Source organism: Chelonoidis abingdonii, chromosome 4 (genome assembly GCF_003597395.2).
Source record: "Chelonoidis abingdonii isolate Lonesome George chromosome 4, CheloAbing_2.0, whole genome shotgun sequence".
Classification (NCBI taxonomy): Eukaryota; Metazoa; Chordata; order Testudines; family Testudinidae; genus Chelonoidis; species Chelonoidis abingdonii.
Window position 1 is genome coordinate 95092276 of NC_133772.1, and position 20932 is coordinate 95113207.

At 39.9% G+C, this 20932-nt stretch overlaps 1 protein-coding gene across 1 annotated transcript in view; it reads right to left on the reverse strand.

The window, feature by feature from the left end:
- Positions 1 to 20932, reverse strand: part of RYR3 (ryanodine receptor 3) — a 663207-nt gene that overhangs the window by 509526 nt on the left and 132749 nt on the right. Inside the window, 1 exon segment of the mRNA XM_075065483.1 lies at positions 13829 to 13948. Within this exon segment, the coding sequence (XP_074921584.1) occupies positions 13829 to 13948 (120 nt within the window).

The window sequence follows — 20932 nt, forward strand, 5'->3', positions numbered from 1 at the left end:
AAAGCTTTAGTAGTGAAATGCAGCATTTTCTATTCCTTTCTGCATATAAACTGTTTGGTTTATTATTATTGAATTAGTTTTTAAGCTTCTTGGGCAGAGAAGTCGTCAGTCACTGTGAAAACTTACAGCGTTTATCAGTAGTAAAAACAAAACAACAACAACAACAAAAAAACCCCAAATACGTCAACCTATTCATTTTTCACCAAGGCCAGTATGAAGTCAGTGCATGTTTTAAACAGTGCATATTATGTTGCAACATAATGTGGTTTAAAAAGGAAAAACATGCATATGTCTGTGATCAATTTAAATAATCAGCTAGCGGTTCTGTTGTCAAAAACTCTTGGCAGAGAGAAGCAGGGCAGATGTTTTTAAGTTCCACAGTACAGAAATCCCTTCTGAATGTAAACAATAGTGATTAGCACAGGGGTCGGCAACCTTTCAGCAGTGGTGTGATGAGTCTTCATTTATTCACGGTGATTTAAAGTTTCACGTGCCAGTAATACATTGTAACATTTTTAGAAGGTCTCTTTCTATAAGTCTGTAATATATAACTAAACTATCGTTGTATGTAAAGTAAATAAGGTTTTTAAAATGTTTAAGAAGCTTCATTTAAAATTAAATTAAAAGGCAGAGCTGCCCAGACTGGTGGCCAGGAGCCAGGCAGTGTGAGTGCTGTTGAAAATCAGCTTGCGTTCCACCTGCGGCATCCGTGCCATACGTTACCTATTCCTGGATTAGCACTTCTCTAATAGACATCAATCCTTCTCCCAGCTGAGTTATCAAAGATCACGAAATCGCATGCCCATTCATCGCTTCAAAATGCTTCACTGTAAACCAGAATAAAATAAAAAACTCGTCTCCTGTCAACATACTTTTTGGCTGAATGACTCCTTATAGTTATCTGAACATTATGATAATTCCTCTATACCCAGCTAAATTATCAGGAAACACAAGTTATATGTGCAACTTCATACATACCGGGTCTCAAAACAACAAAATTGAGATATACAGTATGTTAGACCATTACTATCACAGAGACCATTATGTATTTTGATATTCGGGCTTAACATTTTCTTTATAAAATAAACGTTTTAGCACAAAAATGATAAAAATTAACATTTAACACCTACAAAATTACCATAAATAGCTATAAAAATAAAGGAGAAACCTGGCTTACTGTAGATTGCTTTAACAACAAAATACAAGACTTGTCAGAAGCCAGTAAGATAAATTAGTGATTTACTCTCCAGTGACATTACCTCCTTTGTTCTCCATGAACAAGAACACACACAAGAGTTTGGCAACAGATTTTTCATTACTGTACCTTAGATTTTAAACACAATAAATATAAATACTGAAATCCTGAAACTGGGATGCAATATCAAAGAAACCTTATCCTTATGAAAGGAAAAATCTGCTGTGTAAGGGAGATCAACCTTAGGGGCCCTAAAGCCTCAAATAGCAGTTTCATAAGGGCTGGCAGTGCCAGGTTCAGGTCCTAGGCAGGTGTAGGTCTTGATACCGGGGGGCATGTGTGTGTGAAGGTTCTAGCGGTACCCTTTAAGAACCTCACAGTCTTAGGGTAAGTAAAGACTGAGCAGTTCTCCACTGGAGGGTGGAACACATTAGTTGCTGCTAGGTGTACATACCGTGAGCTAATGGATAGACTCTATGGCTTTAGAGACAGAAGATAGTCCAAAATTATACAGCTATCTCAGCATTCTGTGGATGGATGAGTGATGCTGGCGCCAAAGGAAGCGCCAATTTCATTTGTTAGCATAACATTTTCTTGTAAAGATTTTCCTGCTGTTGTGAAAGATGGATTGGACCTCTTCTGAACATGATCGCTTTATATGTGTTGTCCATCCAAAAATCAGGCTGTGAGACAGAAGGAAGCTAGGTTGGGCTAGTTGGTCCAGCCTCACATACTCAGGCAGTAGGTTCAGAATGTATACAGGATGGTGGTGAACCAAAATTGTATCAACCATCAGGTGATAGCTGTGTAAACTCTCACTCTGGTTCCCGATAGCCTGGAGACCTGAAGTGAGGAATCTAGGAGCACCAATATGGTCAGTAGGTGGGAGGATATGGACATGGATGGGGTGTCCTTGGAGGGTACTGCTGGCCCCAGGTGCAGTAATATGCTGTGTAGGATTGAAAGAGTGCCTAGGAGACTCTAGAGCTCCTATCAGGATTCATTCATGCCTCTGAACTATCAGAGGCACTGCTGTCTAAGGGTATGTCTACACAGCAGTTAAAAACCCACAGCTGGCCTGTGCCAGCTGGCTCAGGCTCATGGAGCTTGAGCTAAGGGGCTGTTTAATGTAGTCCTTTGGGCTTGGGCTGCAGCCCAGGCTCTAGGACCTTGTGACGTAGGAGGGTCCCAGAGCTCAGTCTGCAGCCTGACCCCGAATGTCTACATCACAATTAAACAACCCCTTAGCCTGAGTCAGCTTGCAAAGGCCAGCCACAGGCATCTAATTGCAGTGCAGACATACCCTCAGTCTCCATCTAGTCAGAGGAATATGAATCCTCTAATTCCACATGCTAAGCCAACAGTATTGTTTGTCTTTTGATTCCAGGGCTAGTGGAAGACCAGTGAATAATGCATTGATGGTGTAGGTGCTTCTATGCCACAACTAGTAGACAGAACCAGTATGTAACACCTCATCAGTACAGGAACCTCTATGGACACTATCGATTAGAATCAGTAACTGGTATTTCCCAGCCGAAAGGATGGAGGGGAAGGCATCTGTCTCTGGGTGCAACTGACAATGCAGAGAGTATTAGTACAACTAAGTCATCTTTCTTGCGGTGTGGTATCATTGATGGAGATGATCACTGTTTTCTCTCCCTAGGCCATCTCCTTGTGGCTCATCCGGGGATTAGCTCTTGACAGATCTGACAGCTTCTCCCTTCAGTGGCTTGCTCTGTGATCTTTTTGTGAATTCAGGTTACTCTCTCTTCATAACTTGGCCTTCCAGCCAGGTCACTATACCCCTCCCGTCCTGGAGTATCAAAGTCCCACTAGACAAACTGTCTCAGGCAGTTTTCCATTTCATTGACCAGACAATGCCACTTTCCCAATGGCTGGTGGGGTGACACAGACCTGTCCACTACTACAGGTTCCAGCATATGGATCACATGCCCAGTACCCAAGGTCTGCTCAACTTCTGACCTTGTTGCTGTTTCCCTGAGCTCTTTCCTTTCTTTCTTCCCTATCTTCGGGATCAACCTGGGTTATCACTGGAGCTTCCTCTGAACCTGGTGGCTACTTCATTCCCTCTGGGGTTCTTGCCAAGGATTCCAGGGCTTACTTCCCCCTAAGACAACTCCTCCTCGTCTCTTGCCATGCCCCTCTTCTCTAGGGAGTGACTGCAGAGTTTTTCCACCAAGTGTGACTCTCCCCCAGGTGTGGCCTAAAAGGTTAATTGGCCTGTATCTGAGCAACCTGAACCCTTTCAGGCTTGTGTAGGGTGAACACCCCACCACACTGTGGTTGATGTGTTGCGAGCCAGAAGGCCCAGGGTTGGACTAGGCCTCATGGAAAGCTCCATCAAGTGTCTACAGAGCCAGAACTCAGGAGACTGTTGAATTCAAGAAGGGAAATAACAATGGACCTTACACTTAGTGGGAATGTGTGATTTCCTGAGACAATACAGACAACTCCCATGGGAATCACTAACTGGGAAAACCCAGTGTTAGGCCAGACAGGATTTAAAGTTTGGGATCTTGGGCATAGTAGGTGCCCCAAATGGTGGGGGTAACAAGGGAAAGAGAAATAACTCTATATTATACCAACTATTTTAAAACTATCTACCCAACAAAAAGTGTTACAGTAAAAACTTAAATTACAGCAGGGATGCTAGCAAAGCTTGTGGACACTGAGGGGTTCCACCTCCGATCATAAGCAGTAGAAGGAACCATGCCAACCCTTATGCCTTCAGTTTGGCACAGGAGGAAGCGCAGGTGCAGACAAATGAACGCTGCTAGAGAAAAATCTTCCAGTCTCAGGCACATGGAGTGCCAGCACACCCACAATAAAAATTCATAGGGTCCATCTCTCAAAGACAGACACAGGATCTCAGCCTCACATTAAACAGCACAACCTGTAAGGGTCACCTCTTTCTCTGGAAGACTATATAAAGGATATAAATACTGGAGGGAGTAATGGCAGCTAGAGATACAGGTCTTAGTAACGTATAGCCAACAGTTGTTTTTATAGGATTACAAAAACATACCATGAGAATTCCCCTACTTTCAATATAAACAATTAAAAGGGCCAATTTCCCTTCAAAGTATGTGCGATGGGCTGTACTCCCCACGCTGACCCTGAGAAGTAAATTAGCCCCAATTAACTCTCCAGGCTACACCTGGAGGGGGAGCCAGGGAGCAGGCATTGATTAATTAGACAGAAGGCTCAGCTGGGCAGGGATAGACAAGGCCTATAAAAGCCCGGAAGCTGGCAACAGAGGCACAGGAAGGCAGGCTGCAATCACCCCCTGGGAGGAGGGAGGTGTGTTGGGACTATAGCAGGTAGTCCACAGTTGCTCCCTGGGAGGAGGGAGTTGGAAGCCTGGCAAACCCAAAGAGAGGAAAAGCCAGGAAGGTAGAAAAAGGCTCTGGGGAATAGCAGCATGGAATAACATTGCAAACCTTGGTGCTAATCAGAGGGCCTCTGAGCTGAGACCCAGAGTAGAGGATGAGCTTAGGTTCCCCTACCAGCCACTGAAGAACATGGCACAGGCCAGGCAGAGGACAGCGGACTGCCTGGAATGATGTGTCCTGGAAAGACTTTGTTACACCATCCTGGAAGGGGAATATATATGGTGACCCAGCCAGAAGGCCAAGTCATGAAGAGAAGGCTGCAGTTCCTGAAGTAAGAAGGTTCTGCAGGATGAGACGACAATGGGGGAAAGAACAAAAGGAGGTGTGGCACTTATCTGAGTTAATCCCCAGGATGGCCAGGAGGAGGTGCCATCTGTGGTGAGTGAAACTTGTAACAGCATACATGCAACTCCTATTAATATGAAAAGATGAATAAACACATCAAAGGGAGAACAGATGCCCAGATTTAAACCTTAGTTATGTATGCTTTTTTATCTCATCAGAATATAGAGGGAGTTTTGGATTAAGTGTTAAGTAAACATATTCATATCGTGGGTGCAATTACAATTATGTACTTTTATGAACTTGTGATGTAGCTACCTGACAAATTATTTGTCCCCTTCTTTTGGCTTTTGGGGCCTGAAATGGGAATAAAGGACTGGAGAGACACCACCTATAAGCAGCAGCAATGTTGGGAAATTTCAAGTGGTACCTCTGAACTTGAAAATACATGCTATTTTATTTTAAAGAACATTTAAAAGAGGTGGCCAGAAAGCAATTTATAATAAGCATACTGTGGTAACAAACTGGATAGACTACACTGACCGAGTCTCAATATGTCAAAGAAAATTACAAAGTGGAGAGGAATCTCTCCCCAAAACCCATATGAATTGCTTGGGGTTCCATATATAAATTCAGAAATATACCTTATATATGGGGTCCTAGTTAGAGGCTAATCTAGCAAGAGAAAATTTCCATGCAAAACCAAGATGGACCGTATGGCAGGTTTGATGCAGGAAACCTATACACAGGTAACAGAGCTACCTAGAGGGAGTTATATTTTCTCCGAGACTTGAATATTAAGTTTTAACAGTATTTTCAATCAGACCTTCCAAGCAATGCAAATAGTTATCATCTCCAACACTCTGCACACTGGATACACCTTGTTTTTCTGAATGAGGTGTTAAGATAACATTGAACTGGAACTGTTCAAAACAGCTTTGGAGTCTGAGAAGAATTTTATTTATTTTCTTACCCAAAAAGAACTGACTGAATCCAGATCAAATCACTATATTTTAATTTGTCATCAGTATTTTGAAGCCAATCTGCAACACATTATGGCAGGATGCAGTGTACTAGTGAGCCAGAGCTGATATGAGAGATAGTATGATTAACCTGATGAGAGCCATACAGTAGCTAGAGTAATTGGGGACGGCGGGAGGGGAGTGGCAGTAGTTAGAGGAGGAAAGAAGATTAAATAAATAATAGCAGAAAACATTTTTTTTATTCTTAGAACTCAAAATATTTTACAAACATTGTGCAGGTGATCACATTTGTAACCACCAAGTAATGGCCACCTCTAAAGAAGAATACAGATTCCACCAGTCCTGGGCCAGTCAAGCACACAACAGCTTTAATAGGACATAGGACAAAACCACCAGAACAACTTTCAAAGGAACCCATACTTGAGTCAGAGGTGCAAGACACATTTCTTCAGTCTCATCAACACTGTGGTAAGTTATGCATGCTGCACCAAGAGTGACACTGATGGAAATAAAACCTCACAAGGGAGATTAATTTGAATAAGCTTTAGGAAAGTTTTCCCTTAATGAAAGTGTCCCAGCCAGCCAGTCAAGACTGCACTGATTGCAAAGAGGGAGAGATGGGACTGAGACAAAGTTCACATCTGGATCTGAGTTTAACAAAGTTGAAACATGTTCATACCCAGGGCTTGTTTGTTTTAGGGTTGGCCTGCTATGATTTTGTAGCCAATCATGAAGTTGAGAGCTGGATCTCAGTTTCCATCAGTTTAGGTGGTGTTTGGATCTCCATTTGTAATAAGTGGTGTGGCAAGGCACCTCCTCTGTCCTGCTGGATTTAGCACTTTCCCCTCTGGCAGTGGGGCAGGGGGTGGGGGAGGTCAGCCCCACTCTGGACAGTGTTTGTCTTCCCCCTCTGTATTTTCTTATCAGTATTTTCAAAGTAGAAGGGAGAGTTGGCCCAAGAAGTGCTGCTCCAGCAAACAAAAAGAAACCAATTTATAAACACAAAAAAGGGGGAATAAACTTTCCCTGCCCCCTCACTGGGGAGAGAGGGGGAGTGTTGTCCTGTTGTAGGCCTCGGGGTGTCAGTCCTTCCCCTAAACAGACACTCAGCTTTGGTTGTTTCCCCTGTAGAGAAGAGAGCAGCCTCTCACTCTGGAGAAGCTTATCTCCCTGCTGCCACTAGCCTTACAGCAGCTTGTGTCTCCTCCCCCTCTCTTACCAGAGGACGGATATTTAAAGGTCTCAGGCAACCCTTAATTGGAGTCAGGTATGTCTAACTGACCTGAGGTAACCCCTTTTCAGCCTATAGGAAAAAGGACCTTTATCATTCTAGGACGAACATACCTGCGTTCCACCACTCTGTTGCAGTCCCCTTCCGGTTCCCTGCTTTTCACCTTTTGACCTGCACATCTGTACCTGTTTTTAGCTTTGTTATTCCTCGTATCTATTTGAGTCCTGGGCTCAGTAGCTCCTCCCCATAGGCTGGGGGAGGGGCCATTAGCTGTGGATGGGCTCACTCCTGCCCACTTCCCGAAACCAGACAGGACCACTCTATTGCAGCTGCCCAGCCTGCCTTTGTCAAGTGCCCATCTCTACATCTTCAACAAAGAAATAAATTGTTATTTGTGATGCATATAATAGTTTCATGAAAAAGTGGTCCAAGGGAAAACAAGCTGCTAACGGTAATAAAAATAGCATCTACCACTGTTTTGCGAGCATGGAGCTAGACAGTGAGGATTGCTGAGGTACAACGAATGCTTATTGTCTGCTTCTAAATGCACTATGGGACATTTTTCAGGCTAGGAACAAACTACTGGACAGCATGGAAATGGTAGAATTTTGCATTTAAAGTATATGTCATAGACAAATAATGAGCAGAAAGACTACAATTGCCTCTAAATAAAAAAATCATTATGTGTTTCTGGTATTCCTAATATGAGTAGCAGCAGCATACTAGCAGAGATGCAAAAGGAATATTAATAGCTTGAGGGGAGGATAACTACAAAGATGCTGTAATATTTCACGGTCACGTTTCTATGTTATAAACATTTATGAACAACAGTTTCATTTATAAAATTTTGAAGTTTTAGTTTTGTATTTATCATCATAATTGTTTAATTTAATTTGTCTGAACAAATGTCTGAGCCAAGGCCAGACTGAAGCTGGATGTGGCCTGGGACAATCAAAGTCACCAGGCCAGGAGGTGCAGCTGGAAAAATATCTAGGGACTGAGAGCGTGAGGGTGGTTTGCTCAATGAAAAGTACATTCAACTGTATCTCAGTTCACCTGCCTAGAAAATACTATGTCGGAAATAGACTGAAACCAGTCCAGAAAGGACAGGGTTTAAATTATTCTTACATTCTAAGACATCACATTCTCCAACCCTCAGAATCTTGCTGTGTCTCTACACACCAAAGTAATGGACTGTTGTTTTTTTGTTGTTGTTTTTTTAACAGGTGAGCAATGATTACAGGTTGAAGCTTTTGGCCACAGCTGTCCTGTAACTATTCTCCTCAGCGGACACATTATACCACTTCATGCTCCTTTATTCTTTCATTTCTTCCTGTCTGAGTTCATATGTTAAACTTCCTTTTTTACATGAAACTGGCTTCCTGAGACTCCTTCATAAAATTATTTTCTCGTACCTCCTGTCTTAACTTGTGGCAGAAATAGGAATAAATGGAAGCTGTGAGCTATATAGTTTGGCCAGGGCCGGCTCTAGCAATTTCGCCGCCCCAAGCACGGTGGCACGCCGCGGGGGGGTGCTCTGTCGCTCGCCAGTCCCACAGCTCCGGTGGATCTCCTGCAGACATGCCTGCGGATGCTCCACCGGAGCCGCGGGACCAGCGGACCCTCCGCAGGCACACCTGCGGATGCTCCACCGGAGCCGCCTGCCACCCTCCTGGCAACCAGCAGAGCACCCCCCGTGGCATGCCGCCCCAAGCACGCGCTTGGCGCGCTGTGGCCTGGAGCCGGCCCTGAGTTTGGCCTATGCAGATGCAACAATTTCTAATGTATTGCAGCTAAATTCTGCGGTGGGTCACACTAAGAGAAACATAGTTAACTAGCCTCCTCAACTGCTTCTAGATTATGATTTGAATGCAATGCAAGCAGTCTCCTGCGTAATAAAACTTCAGACATTGTGCCTAAAGGAAGAATCTTGTAGAAGGTGTGCTATGCTTACCAGTCAAGCTGCTAACCCACAGTCAAAGCCGGTGCCCAGCAGATTATTGATTTAGTGGGTTTACCTTTAACAGATATGAAAATTATTATGTTTTGTCCTTGAGACTGAGGTTTAAATTTATTTGTTATTAGGAATTCAATCCATTTTTCTACAGGGAGAAAAGACATTGGTGCATTGCAAATGTAGGGATTTTTTTTTATAATAGGTGTTATTTCTTAAATCAGTTGGCTTCACTGCACTGAAATACTATAGCTTTACATCAGTTTAGAAGCAAAGAACAGCTACACTGTTATGATATAATATAGTTAGCTCATATTGTCTAATAGTTCTGCTGCTTTGGTTGTTTTCTATAAAAATTCCAGAAATTTTTCACTTCTGGTTAATTATTTTTTCTAAATTTTAAGTGTCAAAACATGTAAGAGAATATATTTACATGCATAACTTCCACCAGTTTGAAATGCAGATGTCCTAAAAATGTTTTGAGTGAGGCAAAGTAGTAATAAAGAAAATACCTACAAGCACAGATACAGTTAATTCACAATTATTCACAAACACCTTCAGGAAGTTCAACAGGGGCTGCACACACCTCCAGGTATTGCTAAGCTAACACAGCAGTGTGACAAGTTAAAATTAACTGAAATTATTATACACTCTTGGAGAACCAATTCAGTGCAACAGGAAGAGTTTTGAATAAATTCTAAAGGAATATAGCATCTGATGTGCTTATTGAGTTCTAATGTCTCTTGAGTAGGAGGGCTATTCTATATTACAGTCTTTCTGTCTCAGCATTTTACAAGAAGGATTATTGTAGCAGCTGCTGCCCAGGAGATTAGAGAATTTTCTTTTCTCGTCATTAAGGTACTAAGAAAGTTTTGCTGTGACTCACTCTCTCCTTCCCTTATAGGCTATTTAGATATGTATTCCTCATGATCCACCCAAGGCAGATGTAAATTTAACCATGAAGCTGGTGCTCCTCATTTTGGGAATAAAGAATGAATGTACAATTTTATTTTATTTTTCTGTTCCAGTAGCACAGGAATGGAAAGACACCTGAGCTTGTGGCTGGACCCTATTTAGTGACACATACTGAAATGAGGGTTCTGCAGCAGAAGGAGGGGGGGAAGCTTTCTGATTTACTAAAAAGAAAAAAATAATCTGACTTTGAGGACCCATGAAAATCCATGGTCAAGATGGGACCCGTGGGTGAAGAGAAAACTGCAATTTACGGCATACTGTAGTTAGTTCCCCACCCTTGACCATGGGCCATTACTTTTCAGTGGATCAGAAAGCTCTCTCACTCATTCTGCTACTATCACATTAAGCACAGTGTCACTCATTCTAGGATTTTTAAAATGTTCTCATCCTATGTTCTACATGCATTTAAACACATTATACATATATTGATACACAAATCACTGAATTTTAATTCAATATGCATTTGTGGTGTAAATATTAAAACTGGTCCCAAAATTGATTGAACAGTTTTCCCATCAGAAAATATGGTTTCATCAAAATTGAAATGTTTAGCAGGAATAAGACAATTTCAATGAATTTTTTGCCGGAACCATTTAAAAACTATTCAAAATCAAAATGTAGCATTTTATTTTAACTTTCTTGTTTCATTTCATTCTGACTTTCCCACTGTGTTTCATTTCATTTTGACTATTACATAATATTATATTTAATATTTTGTATTAGATTATGTTTTCACATTTTCAGAATGAAAGTTTTACATTATGAAAACGTTCTGGTAAGGTCATTTTGAGATTGACTTTTCATCAGATTTTGAAATGTAGGACTTTTCTATAGCATGAAAATTCAGTTTTCCAAATCAGCCCTAATATACACACATGCACACACACAAAAGCTGAACGAAAAGCCTCCAGCACTACAACTTTGCTTTCTCCTCAACTCACCCCTTCTTAAAAGTCTGGGAAAACAGCAAAGATATGGAGTGAAACTATATCCCTGTGGAATCAATAGGAGTTTTGATACTGATTTTGGGAGTGGACGGGAGGCAGGATTTTGTCCTTAAAGAATGAGGCAGAAAAGAAGATTGGAAGGAAGAAAAAAATGGAGGCAATTTGTAGAGAACAGCAGAGACTGAGAAACTTTTCCCTCCTCACCTTAAAGGAGCAGAGCCTAGAACGCTCAAGCCAGTCCTGAGTGATGGTGCTAGATATGCTTCTAATATACAGTGTAATCGTTATTTATTTTTATGGACTGAGGTTCGTTTCCACTTCTACGAGAAATTTATTTAAAATGTAAAGCTTTCAGAAAAAAATCCTCTCCAGGAAGGTATCTGAGAATTCGTCAGCCCATAGCGCTAAACTGACTTTAACCAGTAAACAATTTCTCATTACATTTTCTCCCCTAAACTAGAATCTACAACTAACAATCAAAAGATAGATTTAAATATACCAGGTATATAAAAGAAACAAGTAGATATTATTTTTAAAAAGCTTCACAAAACAAGAAATAAGAAAAATAAACAAGCTTCTGTGCAGTCACTGTGGGGTAGACTTTGAGTCTATAGGATGCAATAAAAAGCATATGATATAAATCAGTATTGAAAGTCAGACAGTTGAAAGTATGGTAAGTCCCAAGGCTGCAGATCCCTTTCATCTGCTGTATTGCGCAACACTAAAAGAAATGTATTTGGTCATTGAGATAGAAGATGGTGCTTGAAATCTGCTAGTATTCTTCATGACAGAAGAAACTGTCAGTGGATTTTTTTCAGCTATATAATTGGAGAGCAACCTATGCAGGGAGGCCATTATCCCCATTTTACAGGTTGTATGACAAACAAAAAGGTAAATGGCCTGATTTCAGACTCCAGACATCCAGTCCTGAATGTTCACCACAAAACAAGACTGCTTTGTAATCAGCAATTGTTCAAAGCAGGTCAGATATATGGGGATGGCATGAGACACTTTAGACATTGACATATTATTTAGAAAATAAAAATTACAAAATGAAAATTTCCCTTTTTAAAAAATGCACATACTGTATAAACAATGTTGACTAAGGCTGAGGATTTCAGTTTCCACTGAAAGTGATCTAGCATGTTTCATAAACACCAACCCATTTTCTTTTCTTAAAAAAAAAGAAAATAAGAATGTGTTTAAAAATGTAATTGCTATTACTGGTCTGTTAAAGTATATACTGAACTTATTTTATTTCCCTCTATCGATGAATCATCTTTAGGATCTCTTTGTAAAGATGGTGTCCCTGCAAAAAATCAAGACCAAGAGGAATTTTTGATCCTTTGTAATGGTGATGCCATTATACAAAAGTTCTTGGAGGAAAAACAAACAGAAAATAAGACCAACAACCACATAAAGATTTTAGACTAGTCTTCTAGGGCCCTAAAGCTGATGTAGTTTCACTAGGTCCTGTGCAGTTACAGATTCTATTCTTCTTTTTCCTGAGTCCAGGGTGAGTGACTGACACATTGGTGTCCTCAAATCTTGATTGGTGTCCTCAAAGATTGAAGTGTCACCATTGTTAGACATATTATGCTGCATTTTGAATTGCCAATTAATAGATACAAAAATTGATGATGATGATGATGATGATGATGGAGAGAAAGCCTATGCAGAGTGAAGCACAACTTAAACTCCACAGTAGCATGGAATTCTGAGAGAAGTCGATTATTAAAGCAGGCTAGCAGTTTTAATTGACACATTTGTAAAAACTATTACAGATCTGTAATACTACCCATGAGGAAAAACATTGTGATTCAACTGTTGGGATGCAAAGAAATGGAAATGAAACAACAGCGTGACTTTTCCCCTTGGGGTTAGAGAGAAGGACCTTTCAAATTGATCCACTGTGTGCTTAACACATTCATAATCTCTGGGTTGACAAAGTTTCATTAGGGAAGATTCAGACAGATACAATTCTAAAAACAAAAAGATAAGAAAATAGGACGAAGGAAGAGACGAGAAACAAGTGCAAACGTGCAATATATTGGAAGAGAAAAAGATGCAAAGGACAATAAGAGGTATTCCTCCACATCATCTTTTCTTTCCCTTAACTCCTTTCTGTTTAATCCATCTTTCCTATTTTCTATCACCATATCTGCTTTCCCTACCCCAAACTCTTCTCACTAGCTCTCTCACGCGTCTATCTCTTTTGCTTTTCCTTATATTGTTTCCCTGTTGTCTGTTTTTCATCCACCAACTTAAAACACTTTCAGTTACTGCATTCTCTTCCATGGGCCAGTGATTGTCTGCGGGGCTTCTGATCTGCTGAGCCAGCCTTACAGGAAGCGGCACTTAACAGCAATCACTAAGAGGAGATGGTGTTTCTGGACGTGCCAGTCCAGTATATTAGGATAGTAGAGATAGAAGCCATAGTAGGAAGAAGTTCATTATTAAACTTTGATTAGTAAACAATTCTGGAAGGTGAATTTTCAAGCTACATCACAAATTTCAGTATAGTTACAGTAACAGATTTGAAAGTGGTGAATAACATCTAAAAAACTACAGCATGCCTTGTACTATCCTAAAATTTTGCCTCCTGACTGTACAATGATGTTTCAGCCATGCTACTCCCCTTCCCAGTAAAAAGGCAGTTGGCAGCAAAAGCTCTGACTTGCCAATATACAAATTTAGCAAATCTCAGTGAACTAGAAATATTCCCTCAATAGTTTATACTTATATACTATATATTAAAAGGTATCCAGTTAAATTTATTCATAGCCATTTGGTAGATTAATATTAATCAATTACCCCAGCTGAGAGCATTTACTGAAGTAATTCTTACTTTAGCTTCTGAAGTTGGTTCCAAAAAGCACAGGCGATTCCCAAGTCCCTCAGCTGCCAAGCAGAACTTTCGTTGTTCTTTCTGAATGTTGGCAACACACTGAAGTACTACTTCATCATCCTGTTAAGAAACATAAGAACTAGTGAGAAAATATAAAATACCTATAAGGTTTGGAGCAATGATATATGAGCTACATTATTACAAGTCTGGGATTTTGCATCTGTGTTGTTTGCACTGGTATTGTATCTGTGAGAGTCCCAGGATATGAGAGACACATGGTGGGTGAGATAATATCTTTGATTGGACCAACTTCTGTTGGTGAAAAAAGACAAGCTTTCAAGCTTTACAGAGTTCTTCTTTAGGTATTACTTCACCCACTTCGGCCATGTATTTATAGACAGTCATGCATCCATATTTTCACATGCACAATTAGAACATGAGGGTTTTAATCATATAACAACTTTCTAATCAGGGACCAGGTTAGGCAAAAGTGCAATACATCATGATTGTATGGGACTAAATTGTTTTGGAAGTTTATTTCTGTTTATTTTAATTTCCTCATCTATAAGTATTTTTATCTGGAATAGGACATAAAGAGTGCTTTGCTAACAGTTTAAGTGAACTGAGCAAAATAGAAGAGAAAGGAAAGCAGGTAGGTAAAATGGAGGGTAGGAAAGCAGTAGTAAAATGAACAACTTTGAATTTGTCCTGATTGGAAGTTATGTAGACTGGGATAATTCCATCCAAGCTAAAGCTTACTTCCCTGAGCTAACAAGAAAAGAATCCGAGTCCTTTGCCAACATGTCTTTGAGTCTGAGAGACAACTTTGGCCCAAGTTCACAAGAGGAGGAGGCAAATCTGAGATAATACTTAAATTTCTCAGCTCCATCAACTGCCCGGGTGTGTTGAGGAGGAAGCCCCCTACAGTAGGTTCAGGTGACTTTTCCAGACTAATTTTCAATATACTCCTGTGGAAATACCAACATTGCAGGGTAACAGTATTGGAGCAACAGCCAAGAGAGTGCGAAGATTTTTTTCTCCAGGATATTTTTGCAGTATGTTCTATGATAACAATTAAAAAAAAGCCAGCTTTTCCCAACAGTTTTCAATTGCTTAGATAACACACTTTCCCCTATACTTTGGATAGACAATATTTATTGCAATGGTTGGCTAAGGCTGACTTCAAAAACCTCCTCTCTAGCAGCTCAAGATGCACAGTGAGTAGAAAGGGAAAAAATGAAAATCACTTGTTCATAATCTTGGTAAATAAAAGGCACATGAAGTTAGATCTTCCTAAAGCATTTCTTTGGTGTCACCAGGAAATACTGGATGTAACTGAGTTTGCCTTTACTAATGTACACTGTTGCGTTCTCTGCCACACACAAGTCATTAGCTACATTTGGGGCCCAATCTACAGTCCTTGCTTAAACCACTGACTGCAAGAGAAATGTCACCTGTGACTGTAAGACTGGTCCAAAGTAATCTCAATTGCAAAAATCACAATAGGCACTTTTAATCAAATGATATGGTTTCCTGGACTATTGCTGTTGATATGCTTCAATCAAAGCTATGTGACAAGAAGGAACCCCTGTTGCCACCGCCTCTCCCATTTAACTTAACAACTGCATACTTAATAACTCCAAAAAGATAGTAAAATATCTGGTGGAAGTAGCAAACCCCACAGGCAGCCATGTACAACAGAGAATTAGAATGATTCCAACCTGGGACCTGAGACACCTGGGCTCAATTCTTGCTCTGTCAGAGACTGCCTGTGTGACCCTAGCCAAATCACAATGTCTCTGTGCCTCAGTTTCCTATATGTAACATGGGAGTAACAGCACTTTCCTTCCTCGCAGGGGTGTTTTGAGTTTAACTACATTAAAGGTAGTGAGATATTATGGTAATGAGGGCCATAGAAGTAGCTAAGACACATAATCAATTTATATTACAAATGACATCTTTGTAAAGGAAAATAAAGTGGTAGCTTTAAGAAGGAGGAACTGGAGATATTCACCACTATACACTCAAACTATTTTTGCGATATCATTGTTGTTCCAAACTACAGCTATAAATCAACTTGTGAAGCAATGAAAAGGGGCAACTGTTACCTAAACTGTGGATGATACATCAAACAAGGTACTTAGCCAACACCCTGAGTTTTTCCACTGCATTAGAAGTTCCTTGGCTATATCATCACGCATATTCTGGAGTGATTATTATTTGTATTTGTTTTAAAAAAAACTGAAAAATTATTTTGTCTTGTTTACCAGTACACTACAGCTACCATCTAGCTGCACAATTTGAAGACACATTAATGCCTCACTTAATTTTAAAATCTTTGAGTGTTACCAATGATCAAGAGACATTTTATATCTAAAAGGAAGCTTTTACACCTTCAAAACCCAGGGGCCACAAAGACTCAGTCCTCACAGTACAAATCTCCAAGATAAACAATAGACCAGAAAAGGAGGAAAACAGTTTTATTTTCTTCAAATTTAGCTTTATGTGGACAATTTTACTACCTAATTATCCTATTATGTTTTAGTTTTTTAAACGTTTTAGGAATTACAGTACATCACATTCGGAAAAGAACATTTTATAAATAACCAGAGCTCTGCAAACCCTTACTCACTTCTTAACTTAGATGAAAGGTGATATAAGCATGCCAAGATAGCTTAGTTGTGGTTTTCAACCCTTTTAGGATACACCTGCCTACTGACAAATATTTCAGCTACCAGGTATTTCACAGTCCATCAAAATATACCATGTAATAAATGCCTACAGGAGAAAAAAAGAGGATAAAATAAGAGAAATCGGATGAATCAGTGTCTCACCTAGCTACAATGTTACACTGGTGTAAGTTATTCTGGTCATGCATTCAGCATGTGGAGGTCACTTGCACAGATATGATCAAAAGGCACCATTGCTGCTTCTTTTCAAGTACTGTATGCAGGTAAAATGCTGCATTACCTAAGTAGTAACACAGATAATGCCACTACAAAAAAGAAAGATATTTTAGTCTGGGGGGGACAAAAGGTTTTTGACCTTGGAAATAAAAGGAAGTCACCGTTACATTGGGAATACAAAAGCAGAGCATGCTTTCATCTTTTTACCAGATGGCTACTCTTTGCCTTGTTACTATTCTTTTCAGATAATTTCTATGGACATCTCTAACTAAACTACATGACTGGCTACTATATTTAAGACAGACCATTTGACAGTTGATGACAGTCCTATAGTTAGTTTTGTATATCACCAGCCACACAGCTTGTTAAGTGGTACAGAATGCATGTTCAGCAATTTTCATTTCCAAGTTTTTTTTCCCATAGAACATATTGTATTGCCCACTGGGAGACAGGCAGCATATTTAAGGCCATACTAATCTTCCTTTTTGTCACAATACTCTTCTATAATTTCCTCCATAATGTATTCTTCCCTATATCCTCCAAATTCTTCAGTATGAAGATGGTTGCTGCTTTCTTCAGTTAAAAAAATAAAAAAGCAATCCAGTTTAATAGTCTACTGTTCAGTAGTCAAAGAGTGTCAGATCAATAACAGAGGTGGACACATATTTCTACCAAAAGTTTGAGAAAGAAAAAGAGATATAAAATGAAAATACAAACATATTTTCAACATTTTCTTCCGTATACTCCTGTATCAGTCCTCCAACATATGTGCCCTTGAAAGACTCAAAATCAAGCTAACAGAGACTAAAATGTCCAATACCCAGAGTTAGAATAAAATTGAAGTTTGACACAAACTATGTTTATTGCTGGACAATTTTAACTTATTGATAAAATAGAGCCAGAATTGTATTTATTTTATTGTTTTTAAACATTCAACCTGCTGTGTATATTTAGCTATGTGGATTATATCAATATATTACATATACCATATTAGTAGAATACAATACATATGAGTAACAGAGGCATTAATTACAACAACCCCATAGTTAAGATTGTGTGATGCAGTTAAAAGTATGGATTTATTCCCACGGATATTAGGAAGACTGAACTATTACCTATCCAAACTCACACTCCTTCCTTTAAAAAAAAAAAAAAAAAAAAGAGCAACATTTAGTTTGGGAAAGTTATGTGATTCAGTTCAACAAGGTGAAAAAGTGAAAGTAATATTGACTGATTTTGGGAAATTTTCACAGGTTTTATATTGTTTCATTGGGTTCCTGTAGTTAACAATGTAATTTAGCAACCTCAAACTTCTAAGTGTAGATATTGATAATGTCACCAATATAGGTTATGTGCTGCATTAAATATTCACACCAGGAATTATTTTTACATTTTTCACCATATCCTTTTTCACTTATACCACAGCACTTGACAATAAATGGATTTTTACTATGGATGAGAGAATACTTTTTACTATGATGAAGCTGAGGTATATAGAGTTTTAAGAAGTAAAGCAACTGTGTGTGTGGTTACTACACCGTTATGGTCTGGAACATTCTGGACTGACAGAATTCCAGAAGACATGTCAGTCAGGTACAGCTCAAATTACAGATTGAACAAAAGAATGGAATGTGCTGCACTGTAGCTTGTAAACAAGGACTCACTGTGCCAACTTGATTGTTCCTATTTTATTTTTTTTGTGTGGTTATAGTTATCCAACTAAAATCACCATAGATAAGGGCATGAATCAGTTATTTGGCCTGGAGACAGCAGAAGTCAATATAAAACACAATTATCCAAGGCCTGAGCCAGGATTATTGGGCCCAAGACAAGATGTCAAAGTAGGTCCCAGCCACAGGTAATGATGACTCTCCCTCTCTTCCCTACTACTCCTCACACATTCCATGTGGCTGTCCACCAATCTTTTATTTGCAGGGGCTCATCTCCTCTTTGCTTCTGCCCCTTAGTTTTTAATACATCTTCTTGTCCAGCCCAGCACACACATTTTTCATTCCACTTTAATTTGCTTCAGTATTTGACTGGCATGACAAGCTATACAAATATTGCTAACTGTAAGAGAGAGAATGTTACTTAGGTCTCTATCTGAGGTCAGTATGACTTGCTCAGGATGGGGTTATCGCCTAAGTTGCCTCTAAGCTGCGTGGCCACACAGCAGCTTATTAAGCGCTGCTCAGGGCTACATCTGGCAGAGATTCCTTTCCCCCAGCCCTGGACCCAACCCAGCCCAGCCACAGATGTGACATGGCCGGGAGAGATGCACACCCTCCCCCAGCCCCAACCCAGCCCCAGCCCCTGCTGCGGCCGTGGGAAAGGGGAGAGAGAGAGAGCTGAGGGGAGTCCTCTCAACCCGTCACAGCTCCAGGGAAGCCTGTACCCAAACCCATCATCCCTGGCCCCACCCCAGAGCCTGCACCGCCAGCCAGAGCCCTCACCCCCTCCCACACACACCAACCCTCTGCCCCAGTCCTGAACCACTTCTCATACTCTGAACCCCTCACCCCTGCCACATGAATTTTGATATATGCACCAATATGGAGGTGATGTGTCACACATGACCTCCATACTAGTGTACATAACAAAATTCATTCCGCAGATGCACGGGAGAAATTAGAAAGAACACTGCTTATACCACCGGGAAACAAATTGCCATTGCAATTTCTCTCTTCTTCAGTAAAAGATCATATTCTCATAGAGCTAAATTCAAATGTACATTTCCCATCAGTACTGTCCACTTTATATATATGTAAACTCCAACTGTGCACCATACTGTCCAGGTTATTTGTCATGCTAATAAAGATGATTTGGAGCAGTGGCTCTCAACCTTTTTAATAATGCAACTTCCTTAAAGCCATACTGGGACGCTGTCATGACTACTTTCCACTTTAGGAACATGAGATGGGCATGGTGGTTGCACTCTTCAGCTTAAGATCCCCTGCTTTTGAAGGAAATATTGGTGCACTAGATCTAAAAAGTCTTCTTACAGGAAATTCTCTTATTCTCTTCTGTGACTTTAAGAAGCAAAAATTCAGCTTAATTTCCTCATTAAATGGAAGATTTTTTTTGTATTTAAATACTGAATTCTCTAATCTGTTCCCTGAGTAACAATTTAAACATTCCTATTTAACAATATCTACTTAATTAAAAAGAATCAAACTCATTTAGGTTCTGTTCATGTGCTCACTGGAGTAATAATGCTCTATTTACACTAAAACACACACAACAACAAAGAAAACACTGACACAAAAAACATTTTAACATGGAGTTAGGGTTGCTCTCAGCAAGGGCACCAGAAGATCTGTAGCAGTGGGGGAGGGGTCCAATGCCAAAGTGTCTCCACCCTCTTTGTGGACAGCTGCTCTAGCAGTGAGCCCGCTGTCCTCTCATCTGGCACCACAGCAGCACCTGGTGGGCGAAAGTGTAATTGCAACACCTCCCTGGCAGAATCTATTATTCTGGGGTGGAGGGGAAATCTGTGGGAGACATGATTTCTGTGTTTATGTTTCTTTTGTTAAAAAGTGGAAGGGCCATAGCCCTCTGTCTCTCCGCCTCCAAGTTAACACCAAGATAACACTGGTGGCTGTTATCCATTCCTAAATAATATGAACACTAAAAATACAAGAAATCTTGCATTAATATCTTTTCAGAAACAATTTATCCTTTCATATATAGTTATCTTTCCACCACACCTTCCTTGAAGTGAGATTGCTGTGTGCAGTTGTCATAAACAGATAGCTAAGGGTTAATGTTTCTTTTACCTGTAAAGGATTAACAAAGGGAACCAAACACCTGACAGAGGAGCAATAGGAAACCGGATTTTTCAAACTCAGGGGAGGAATTTTTTGGGTCTGTGTCTTTGTCTGGCTCTCAGCTATGAAGGGGATCTTTTCTATCTGAAGCTTCTTAATCTTCGTTTCAAAGTTGTAAGTACAAAGGTAGAAAACAATAGGCTGTTATTGTTTTTTTTGTATTTACATGTGTGTAGTTGCTGAAAATGTTTAAATATATCTCTTTTTTAATAAGGCTGTTTTATTCATATTTTTTCTTTTAAGTAATAGCCCTGTGTATTGTCAACTTGATGGCAGAGAATCATGTTCATTTTTTTTTTTTCTTTCTTTTTTATATAAGCTTTCTTTTAAAGACTTGTTTGAGTTTTCTCTCTGGGTAGGCCTAAAGGAAG